Source organism: Callorhinus ursinus, unplaced genomic scaffold (assembly GCF_003265705.2).
Source record: "Callorhinus ursinus isolate GAN/ISIS: 27379988/994484 unplaced genomic scaffold, GSC_fseal_2.0 scaffold2, whole genome shotgun sequence".
Taxonomy (NCBI): Eukaryota; Metazoa; Chordata; class Mammalia; order Carnivora; family Otariidae; genus Callorhinus; species Callorhinus ursinus.
In genome coordinates this window covers 60,614,674-60,627,194 of record NW_027397064.1, presented here as the reverse complement: position 1 = coordinate 60,627,194, position 12,521 = coordinate 60,614,674, and the positions used below count along the sequence as shown (strand labels likewise).

General features: G+C 38.5%; 1 protein-coding gene across 2 annotated transcripts in view; it reads right to left on the bottom strand.

Moving 5' to 3' along the window:
- LRP2 (LDL receptor related protein 2) overlaps window positions 1-12,521 on the bottom strand; it is a 194,546-nt gene that overhangs the window by 150,008 nt on the left and 32,017 nt on the right. The window contains exons 2-4 of one of the 2 annotated variants that reach the window (XM_073882829.1): window positions 9,176-9,289; window positions 6,814-6,936; window positions 418-534 (exon numbers count right to left, since the gene is read on the bottom strand). In XM_073882829.1, the coding sequence (XP_073738930.1) occupies window positions 418-534; window positions 6,814-6,936; window positions 9,176-9,289 (354 nt within the window). The remainder of the gene's footprint in view (window positions 1-417; window positions 535-6,813; window positions 6,937-9,175; window positions 9,290-12,521) is intronic. The other variant, XM_025852083.2, reaches the window with a different exon arrangement.

Genomic DNA, 12,521 nt, shown 5'->3' with positions numbered 1-12,521 from the left:
GGGAAAGCCATTTTCAAAATTTAACTCTTTTCCAAACTGTAAAATACTAAGTCCATAAGAGCAGAAAAATTAATGGCATTTGACCCAGAAATTTACCATCTTAATCTAATAAAACCCATAATTGACCAAACCAGATTTCATATTCAATGTATTCAATGACCCTTCAGGATTCTATGTTAATGTTAAAAAATACAGAAATTTGATGTGCTAAGGCAGGACACACTTAGAATGTCTTGCTAAAAATAGTCTCATATCAGAGTATCACCTCTAATCCACAAAAGAATCTGCCCAAGAGATTTCAATAACAAGAGGCATATTGTAGGCATTTCTGTCCATCAACAAATCTAACAAATTGATTAAAATGCCAAAGGGACAAAGGTGAAAGCAAAAACAGTGCAAAGACGGCAAGGGACTCACGGCAGTCTTTCTCGTCCGTTCCATCTGAGCAGTCTCTGACGTGGTCGCACCTGTATTCGTTTGGGATACATTCACCATTGGAGCATGTAATTTGATGGCTTGAGCATGTTCTCCCAGCTGTGAAGGTGAAAAGATATTACTTTATAATTACTGCCGAAGACAGACCAATCCATTGACATTTACCAAAGATGAATGAGGAAATTTGAAAGCAAAGGCAAGAGAGTATATTGAACATAAAGTTCATAGGCTCAGAAAGCAGTTACCCAGCTACACCAAGGGAGACAGCTCACAATGCAAAAGCAAAGGTATTATCATCAGGGTATTATCAAAATGCTCACAGAATCGGGGCACCTGGGTGGCTCAGTCAGTCGAGCATCTAACTCTTGATTTCAGCTCAGATCATGATCTCAGGCTCCTGAGACTGAGCCCCAAAGCAGGGGCTCCACACTCAGCAGAGAGTTGCTTCTCTCCCTCTCCCTCTGCCTCTCCCCCCGAACCCCCATTCCCACTCACCCAGGCACGCATGTGCTCTCTAAAATAAATAAATAAAATCTTTTTAAAAAGCTCACGGCATCACATCAACACTCAAACATGTTAGTGTAGACAATTATTAACATGTGTGGAGAATACAATATAGATTGAAACCTACATGGTAAAAGGGATGAATGAAATAAGAATTTTGCAGATATAGGTAGTAGTCAGGGATCGGTAAGGTTCCCCCTCATTTAATACTTGTTTAAACAAGAAGGATATATGCCAAAAGGTTATAACAGTGGATATTTCTGAGTGAGCCCGCTTCTCCGCCTCCCACTCCCCCTGCTTGTGTTCCCTCTCTCGCTGTGTCTCTCTCTGTCAAATAAACAAAATCTTTAAAAAATAAATAAAAAAAATAAAAATATGGGTGATATTTTCTTTAGTTTATTATATGACTCTCTACATCGAATGTTTATCAGTTTTATAAACAATTTAAACTAGTTTGTTTTTATCCTATGTTGATTACAGTAGGTAAAAGCAAGGCATCAGTAGTTTATCAAATTTGCCTCTAGACACAACAGATCAAATCTAAGGAATTGATGCTGCAAGCATCATGTGAATGCTACTCTGTAAGCCTGGGGCAGAAATTATCATGGGATTTTTCAACTGTCCACATAAAAAGAGAACATTTGGGGAATGGGGAAAATGTGATAGACTGAAAAAAATCATAATCATCAAATGGAAGAAAAATTTTTCCCCTGAATTTTTACAGTTTCCTATACTTCTATATAGTAAAGATACTTAGGTTCAGCAAAATTTGGTTTTCTGATGAAATTATGTATCTGTTAAGCGGTGTGCCATCATCTCAACTTAAGAAAAACCTTTTCTAAAAGAAAAGTGGAGGGGCGCCTGGGTGGCTCAGTTGGTTAAGCGACTGCCTTCGGCTCAGGTCATGATCCTGGAGTCCCGGGATCGAGTCCCGCATCGGGCTCCCTGCTCAGCGGGGAGTCTGCTTCTCCCTCTGACCCTCTTCCCTCTCATGCTCTCTATCTCTCGTTCTCTCTCTCTCAAATAAATAAATAAAATCTTTAAAAAAAAAAAAGAAAAGTGGATAATCAATCACAGCTTTAGAGCTGACACCTGAAGATTCAAACATATAAAGGTTACCATGTGATAAGACATTAAAAACTATCCATAATTACCACCCTTTTCCATGCTTAATTGATTATACCTTTCACGTCTTCTTGTTCCTTCTGTTTAATAAAATGATCTCATTAAAATGATCTCATTATGAATGTGTTATGTAATTCTTGAACAGCAAACAAGACTTTTCCAATCAATTTCTGACACTCTGACAGTATAATTTCATGTTTTCTCCCAGTACCTTATATTAATAAAATTAGAATGGAACAACTTTTCTAGAAGTCACTTAAATGTCTGAGTTCCGCCCAAAGCCGACCCAATTTTGTCTAAATTAAGGCTAAAAAGATTAATACTCCCTCATTAAATTCCCTATAATTGACTTAAGTATATATTGCCAATTTCCACATAAAATTAAAGAACTTTTTTATTTCCAAAAAAGCCAAGTCCTGAGTATTTTCAAACAAAATATGAAGAAAAACTAAATCAAGTGCCAATATTATTTTAAGTATCTTGGCTTTCTTCTTAAACTGAAGCCCAAAGCAATTCTCTATTTTGAGCTTAAGATTTCAAAGGGGTTTATTAGGGAGCAATTAAAAGCTCATTCAAACATAGAGAAATGATAAATTAAAATTACATGGATCCATCAACCAGTCTGATGCTAGGATTCACTTACTCACTCATTACATAAACATCTACTGAGGGCCTATTACATGCCACGAGGTACACCAACAGTGGGAATACAATGATGAATGAGGCACAGTCCCTACCCTCAAGGAGCTCATAGTTTTCTATGAAACACTTCAAGAATTAATTAGAAAACAATATAGGCACCCAAGGAACTAATTATAGAAGGATCAGGAAGGAGTGCCTAATTCACTCTGAGGTAAGAGTGTGAACAGGGACAGCTTCCTTTAAGAGGTAACACCGCACTGGGTCTTACAGGAGAAGCGGCTAGAAGCTAGGTCAAAAGGAAAGGACTGTCTAGCAACAAGCATTCAGGCAGCATGCACAGAGGTCAAAGAAGGCACAGCATGATATGCCCAAGGGAATTACAAGCACTGATGTGACCCCACATGGCAATTTCAAGGCATGAATGGCCAAGTAGTAGACGTGGAAAAATAAGCACCGGCCGTATCTTAGAAGCCACTGTAAACCATGTTAAGGAGTTGGAGCTTTCTTCTTGGGGTGATACACACCAAAGAGTTTCAGGGTTTTAGTCAAATCTTTCTAGTATCAGTGTCAGGGAGAACCTGAGGAGGCATAGGACTAGAGGCAGGGAGGCCACTCCGGAGGCTGCTACAGTCACCCAGATAAGAGATTGCTGGCAGTAACGACATAAATGGGAAAGAGGTGAACTTTGGAGGTGTTAGGCCAGAGTTGCTGACTAAATATGGACAGAAGAATCAAGAATAATTCCAAATTTCTAGCTGTAGTGCCTAAGAGATTATGATTTCCTTTCCTTGCTAATTGATTACATCTTTAATGTCACTGACAGCCATCTTTATATTTCCTCTAATAAAATGCCTTCATGATGAAATGTGTCTTAACATTCTAGATAAACAAGGAAAATGGCCTTGATCTGCCTATTTCTAAAGTTTGAGACTGATATTGTATTTTCTGCTAGTGTCTTATAGTGAGTTTTTATTTCTATGAAAAGATAATTCACGTGGAACAGTAAATATAGAAGGAAAAACCTGGTCAGGGGAGAAGATTATTAACTCCCCTTGAGACACCTTGAATTTGAAGCATCCTGGAGATATCCAACAGGCAGTTGAATATACAAGACTGAAGTGTGGGCAAGAAATCTGGGTCATAAGCATAGATTTGGGTATCATCAGCCTATCCAGGGTTTTTGAAGTCATAAGATTGGTTGAAATTATCCTGGAAAAGTGTAGAGTGAGAGGAGTTGCTAAGTGCAGGGCTCTGAGCTCACGGGCTGGGCAGAAGAGGAAAACAAAATGGAACGATCAAAGCAATTCAGAAAAGAACCAGGAGACTGAGGAGTCATGGCAGCCAAGGCAGTAGTGTCAAGGAGAGAGTGACTGTCAGAGTCAACTGCAACAGAAAAGTCCATCCAAGGATGAAAAAGGAAAAGCGTCCACTCTACTTGACAATCAGGAGTTCTCTGGTGACCTTAGTGAACGTAATGGTGGCACAATCTGTAGCTAAAGGATGTCTAACAAAGAATTTTATATCATTAAATATCCAAGAATTAGGGGCACCTGGGTGGCTCAGTTGGTTAAGCATCTGCCTTCGGCCCAGGTTGTGATCCCAGGGTCCTGAGATCAAGCCCCACGACAGGCTCCCTGCTGGGCAGGGAGCCTCCTTCTCCTTCTCCCTCTACCCCTTCCCACACTCATTCTCATTCTCTCTCTCTCTCTCTCTCTCAAATAAATACAAAATCTTTTTTAAAAAATGCAAGTTTACCTTTTGAAATCCTTTGTCATTTAAAATGGTATGTAACGTTGCTTATAAATTACTGTGATAAAGTTTTCTCCAGTCTCTTTTCCCAAGCAGTTCTCCTTAGGAGTTTGTATCCCCTCTGCAAAGTATTATTATTAGCAAGGGGTCATCCACTACACTGTATCACAATCTACCGCTCAGCTTTCTTCCTACTTTGTGTGGGAAGCAAGAGAAAATGGAACCAAAAGTGGCATATCTAGCCAAAAGATAAATAACCCATCATTCATTAATTCATTCAGTACCCATTTATCAAGAACCTACTATCTGCTAGACAAAATAACAAGTCTTAGGGATGTAAGCCAAATAAAGCATAGTCACTGCTCTCCAGAGATTCACAATCTAGCCCCATCCTGTTCCCACTGAGTACTCACTATCTGCAGGTCATCCCTTCTTTCCCCTAGAACCTTTGAGGGCCTAGAGAAAAAATAGTATTGGCCAGAGAGATTTCCTACAAACAAAGGTTTTTTCCTGTGCCCTACTATGCCTGACAGTTTTAATTCCACCATTCAGTATTTCTGAGATACCATCCTCCATCTCCCCCTTTCAGATCTGGTCTCCCCTTTTGCCATTCCACCTCACCTGGACATGCCATGCTCCTGGTTGGCCTTGATGAGCTCCCATCCACACCTTCCTCGGGATTTCATTTGTCACCACCACCACCCTCCACGGCCCTACATAGTTTGCTAGTTTCCCCCTAATTACTTTATCCCAAATATCACCATCCCTTTGCTGGAAGACCCCATGACCAACACTGACAAGCCCTAACAGGCTGTTTAAGTATACAGTCTTCATTTTAAGTTTAAACTAAAGTCGAACTCATGGGTATTTTGAGAATTCTCTTTCTCAAAAGACCCTTGGCCTGACTGAAAAGAGTTCACACTCAATGCTGGACTCAAAAGTCCTAGGCTAAATTCCAAGCTTTATAAATGTATCCAGGACCTACTGAAGGCCACAGAATCTCCACTGCTAGTCATATAGTGACTAAACAAGTTCTCACATGAAGTAGTCATCAAAAACATCTGTTTCTTCTTTGATCATTGTGGGCAATGACTGTAAAAATGCCAACAGGATCTTGGCTGACATCTTAAAACTCAACACAGAGTGATGATAGATGTGCATGATTTGTGGGATGTGCATTTAATGAAACAGAATGTGTGGGAGGCTCAAAGTTAATTGCCCCGCAATGATCAGAGCTAGCCTCTTTTTACAGGACAACTAGGGTCAGGAGCCTGAGATGGTTCCTTATAGTCTGATATCTTCTCTCCAATTTCCATCTCAGTCCAACCTGAACTTCCAAAAGGTCTTTGGTTTTTTATTTGGGGGTTTTTTGTTGGGGAGTATCATTTTAAACACACACACACACACACACACACACACACACACACACACACACACAGGGAAAGGATATCATGTTCTCTCCTCTAGATCTTCAAATTAGGATTATAGGGATATGAAATCCAGGACTTCTACAGCCTTCATGCAATCACAAAAAGCCAGCAGGCTGAAGACGGGAGAGCAGAAAAGTGGGAGAAAACGGGCTGATGTTATTGAACTGGGAATTAATCAACCCTGGAACAACCCTACATTTAGACTTCTTATTGTGTAAGATAATAAATTCCCCTTTTGCTTAATTTTTTGAAGAGTTGTGTTTTTCATTCTTTGCAGCCAAATACATCCTCATTGATACAGGAATAATTTTAAGGTATAAATATCCTTAACAGAGAAAGCAAAAGAATGATACACACGGCATACTTCTCATAGGCTGCCATCTTACATTTCCCCAAGATGACTCTCTCATCCAAATTATTTAAGCTCATTTCAAACTCTTTTTCCAGTTTGAGCCCAAAGAAATTAGAATTTAAGAGTTTCTTCCAGTTTCCCGTCCTGAACCCCCCGAGTGCCCAGGAATGCAGCAGCTGCCAAGCTCCTCCTGATCGCTGCCGTCTTCCTTCTTGTTGCAGCTCATCCTTGCAGGCTGTACCCACAGTCACCGAGGCAGCGACCAACACTGCCTCCAACAGACCTAGCTATGAGCTCCATTTCCACTTGATCAAAAAGAAGATAGTTTAATACTGAGGCCGAAGGGATAGAAGGTTTCGATGCAGAGTGCACTGCAGGAGCAAAAGGACCCATCCCGCTGCCAACCACACAAATGAAGACCCCACCCACAGGTATCAATAAATGTATCCTAGATGTACGATCCCCTGTCAAGTTCCAACTCAGCATTTAGAAATCATCCCATTGTTATTGCATCTGTAACAGGTTAGATTTTAGGTTCCCAGGGGGCCAAAACAAAATCCCTCTATAAGCACTTACGACAATGCTGATGTTCATCTGAGCCATCCTCACAGTCCTGGTCACCGTCACACTCCCAGAAGTTAGGGATGCATAGACTTTCACCCTGACATAGGAACTGGTCCGACTTGCAAGAAGGAGGAGCTAAAACAAACCAGAAAAGGACTCATTATGTCAAACATCCACCCTACTATGCCAACAAGCAGTGCTTATTTCAAAAGAATCTATGTCAACTCCTGCTTAGTATATTTGACGGCAAATAGTAAACAATTCTATACAACAGTCTGTGGACTCTAATCAGCATTCAATGCCAAATAATCTCAGCAATGACCTCACAACAAACTGATGATCCAAAGCAACACAAAAATACAAATAAAACAAACAGCCAAAACACATCCATAGAAAGCCATGACAAAAAAATATTAAATTTTAAATTTAAATAAAAATTAACCATGAGTTATTGTTAAATTATTTGAAATGTTTTGTAATAACCAATTGCAAAGCATCATGATGAATTGAAAAAACATAAGACTTGGAAAAGAAGACCCAGAATTGAATAATTATTATTTCTACAATTTTCTTGCCTTAGGATCTTTGGCAGGTTCTCTGAGCTTCCATTTATGCACCATGAAACCGAGACTGTAGTTACCTCATAGTTTGCTAAAAAAATCAGTTAAATAATGTATGTGCAAGTGCAGTATAATGTTAGTTGTTATCTCTATTGTCATTGTTACCATTGCTATTGTCATTGTTCTGGAACATTGTTATTACATTTTACATTAACAATATCTAAGGAGATGTTGGTGTAACTATTCACTTATTCCTCTATCCCAGAACACCCATTTCTTGCTTTTCTGCTCCTAGTGTTTAACCTAAAATGAACTTGGGAAGCCCAGAGGAAGTGAATGGATAGCACTTAACCATGTCTCTACAAATAGAGCTGTTCCCTTGCTCAAAATGTGATTCACAGACTGGCAGCATTAGCATCACGTGGGAGCTTGTAGAAATGCAGAATCTCAGGTCCCACTCCAAACACGGATGCAAAGCCTGCACTTTCAAGCTCCCCAGGTGCTCCATTTATGCGTGCATGAAAGTTTGAGAAGTACTGTATAGACCTATTCCCCATCCTTCTCTCATTTTCAAATGCATCATGATCCAAACGACACGTCAACGTTTGTTCCGTTGTGTCACCAGATGGCCAACAATTCAAATTAATTTTTCACCTGATTTCTTGGGTTTTGGATGATAACCCTTGTCTTTCACAAATCAGAATGAATGAAATTGCAGGAGTGCAACTGATCACATACAGCCAGCTAAGAAACCAACAGATGTTAAGGGTTGGGATTTGTGCAGGAAGGAGGCCTTTAATGGATGATTTAACTTCACTATGCCTCTGTTTCCTAATCTGAAACCTGTCTCAGAATACTGAGAGAACTAAATGAAGAAATAATGTAAAAGTGATTTTATAATTAAACTTTGGTTTACAATACTATTGTGCTTTCAACTATAATTTTTTGAGGTTCTGAAAAGTCCAATGGATTTCATTTTTTTTAAATTTTATTTTATTTACATTCAATTAATTAACACATAATGTATTATTAATTTCAGAGGTAGAGTTGAGTAATTCATCTGTTGTATGTAACACCCAGTATTCATTACATCACGTGCCCTCCTTAATGCCCATCACCCAGTTACTCCATCCCCTCACCCCCCTCCCCTCCAGCAACCCTCAGTCTGTTTCCTATGGTTATGAGAACTGTAATGTTTTTTTTTCTAAAGATTTTATTCATTTATTCATGAGAGACAGAGAGAGAGAGGCAGAGGGAGAAGCAGGCTCCCGAGAAACAGGGAGCCCGATGTGGGGCTCGATCCCAGGACCCTGGGATCATGACCTGAGCCGAAGGCAGACGCTTAACCATCTGAGCCACCCAGGCGCCCAAGAACTGTAATGTTTTTTAAATATAAAACCACACTAGCCTCTTCTGTGATCTTTTTGTGTAATTCGCCTAACTTACACTACATCCTCTATATAAAAACAGACTCTTCCTTGAATTACAAATCACAGTTGGTGCACAAAATTTCCAGAGTAAATAATCTGAAATAGGGTTATAGGCTTCAGAAAACTACTCACAAATTTGTTTCAATATCAAGGTCATGGGCTAAGAGTTAAGACAGAAACTGATGTGAACTGAACCCCTTCCTCAAAAGGGACTAACAGAATGATTAATGCCATCAGTTCTCTTCAACCATAGAGATCTCAAAAGTGAGCCCAGTCCTGAATCTATCACTAAAGGCACAACGTTTTGTCTTTGGTACAGCTGGATTCACCACGAAGCACTTCTGTTACTTGAAATAGAGCTTAGCCCAGCCCCTCCTCACTTACGGCAGCCAATTTCATCCGAATCATCCAAGCAGTCTCTGGTCCCATCACATCTCCAGGATGCAGAGATACACTGCCCATCTTCACAGCGGAAATGCTCACTTCCACATTCTGCAACTCAACAAGCAAAAGAAAACCAGTTGAAAAACTTACCCAAACAGATATTTAACCAAAGAAATACAAATGTTTTATAAAAATGAAAAATTATTCAATGAATGAGTCATCAAAGGAATGTGAATTATTTAAAAAATTAGGAAAACATTTTTATAATGAATACTGTATTATCCATTTCAGAGTCTGAGGGAAAAGGTCATTTCTGTACAAGGTTGACTAGAGTGTACCTTACTGTAACCAATCTAGAAAGAAATTTGACAGCATGTATCTTGCTTTTTTAAGAGTGCTTCTCCTCAGTTCTTTCATTTTTAAAGATTTTATTTATTTGTCAGAGAGAGAGAGAGAGTGCACAAGCAGGAGGAGCGGCAGGCAGAGGGAGAAGTAGGCTCCCTGCTGAGCAAGGAGCCCGATGCGGGACTCGATCCCAGTACCCTGAGATCATGACCTAAGCTAAAGGCAGATGCTTAATTGACTGAGCCACCCAGGCATCCCTTAGTTCTTTTATTTTTAGGTATTTTTTCCCCTAAGGAACTAATCAGAGAATTAGACAAAGATTTATGTATGAAGATTTTAATCACAACATCACAATAAATTGCAAACTTTCTAGATGTTCAATAATAAGAAAAGGATAAAATTTTCTATCTTTATTTTGACATATTAAGAACTCATTAAGATGGTTATGTAGACCTTCTAAGTAATTTAGATAAATTTATAATATGAGGATGTATAATTTTACCTATAACAGAATTACATATGGAGAAAAAAAGTGTAGAAAAAGACCAGAATGTTAATGGTGGTTATCTCTGATAACATCATGAGTAATTTTCATTTGCTTGACTGTGCTTTTTTATTTTTTTCAGTTCCCTGTCCTTTATTTTTTTAAGTGCCCTCTTATTACTAAATCATATACAGCAATTTATAGTTCTTCATTCTTAGATTCAAACCAATATTTTGGCTTTTTGTTTAACTACTCTGTAAGATACCAGATCTGTCAGCTCATCTCTGCAAACAAACAAAAAAAATTTTTTTAAGCCAAAGAAAACAAACAAAAAAATCTCTGCACCCAACCAGAGTGCACAAATTTGGCCCCCAAAGTTACTACATTCCCAAGTAGCAGTGATATCTCCTAGTGATACCAGAAAGAGAACATAACTTAAATACGTTTATTTCATTCAACCAATATATCCAGCAATTTTCCTAGGTCTCCCCAGGGGACTAATTTGGCAGTTGGAAATCCTCCAAGTTTCCCCAAATATTTGACCAGTGACTTCCCCATGTATTATGTGCCAAGTAGGAAATTTTTTTAAAGAGAGCAGCCAACATCAGCCCAACTTGGAGAAGACTCAAAATTATTCTTTCACAAGCCCAACGTGGTAGAGGAGTAATCTGGGGGGTTGGAAGAATACACTTATTTTCCCCATGTATTTAAGCAATCATGCTAAATTACCTATTTCAGTTATTGGCTAATTAACCCAAAATTAGGTAAATACACAGATCGATTATCTACTCCTAAAATAAATAAACAACGTGCTATCCTGACTTGTGTAAATGCAGGCATATCAACAGCATGACATAAACATAGTTAAGTGATCTATTCCTAGGGGATATAGGCTACTTTGTTCATGGAATGTTCAAATCTGATTGTCTGGTAGTGACATCCTGATTTATAATGTATGCTGCAAATGGTCAGAAACTTCCCTTGGCTAAATGGTGGTACCGAGTGGTACAGGAATACGTACACCCAAATACCTTCTATAGACTAATGCACGATGGTGGTTGGTGGTGCAGGTCTGGGGTTGGTGGTGCAGGTCTCTTATCAACTACCTTTAAAACACAACAACCTCCCTTGCAAAAATGCCCCTAAGGAATGTACAAATTCACTCTGGAATCCCAGAACTTCTCATTGGATTTTGTTCTACAAAGCAATATTTCCATGGGAGATTAGGGGCTTTGGAGGTTTAGCTATTAACACAACATATATTAAATCACTTTTATCAATTAGGTCTATTGTTAGTAATCCAACATAATACATTCATAAGTTCAGTACATTTGTCTCCCTTAGTATCGAATAATTTCTGGTTGAAAAATTATGACAATCTACAGGTCAGTCTACTTATAAAGAGTTTCATATTGCTATGAAAAAAAGAAAAGCATAAACTTAGAAACTGAGTAGAGAGAAGAAAATAAATTCTCAAAACAATTTATTGCCAGTTATTGTACATATGTACAATTCTTAAGCAACTTTTATTACAAGTCAAGTTTTTTTTTATTTTTGCTAAAATATGAAGTTAAACACACCATAAAAAGAACAGAAAATAGATACCCAAAAGTCATTTTTTAAATTATTTCAAAGCCAATTACATAAAACGCATAAAAAATGAAACTGATAGGGGAAATTTTTCAATTAACTCTTCCTAGTGTTTTTTCACATTTGATCTCCCAAATATTCAATTATCTATAGTAATGTATCAAACTCGATTTACTCAATGTATCAACAGATCCATGATAATTCATCTGTCAAATTCACCTTTTCAATATTCCCTTCCATGCCTGTTATAACTCCCAAATGACTACTGTTTGGAAATACCTCTCCAGAAAAAACAAACTGATTGCTGGGTGGCCTCCCAGCACTCCACTGGTGTCAGAAGCCTGTCATTCATTTTATTATAAAGGGAGTATGTGCTATTTAAAAGCAAACTACTAGTGAAAAGCTCTGGGTCACATCTAATAACAATTGCAGGTGCCCCTGATTTCAATTGAGCTGTATGCACTGTATTTGTTTTGTTTTGTTTTAAATAAGTAGCCTTTACTCTCAATCCCACCAAAGGTATCTACACCTTATTGTTAATAATTTGAAGTCCAAAAAAGCAGGGAGAGGGATTTCATACACTGGAGCTAAACAGTTTGTGGAGAAAAAAAAAATCTTAATAGAGCAAAATTAACTTTTTTTTTTCAACAAATGGCCTCTAAACATCCATACCCAATCAATCCAGTTTTAACCTAGAGGTAATTTTGCAAACAATAACTTTCAGAACTTTAAAATACTTTCCCTCTAATAAGAGCCAAGGAAGAAAACATCATAATCCATACTGAAATAAAAATCTTTTGTTAAGGGGCGCCTGGGTGGCTCAGTTAAGTGTCCAACTCTTGATTTCAGCTCAGGTCATGATCTCAAGGTCGTGAGATTGAGCCCTGCATCAGGTTCCATGTTGGGAGTGGAGCCTGCTTAAGATTC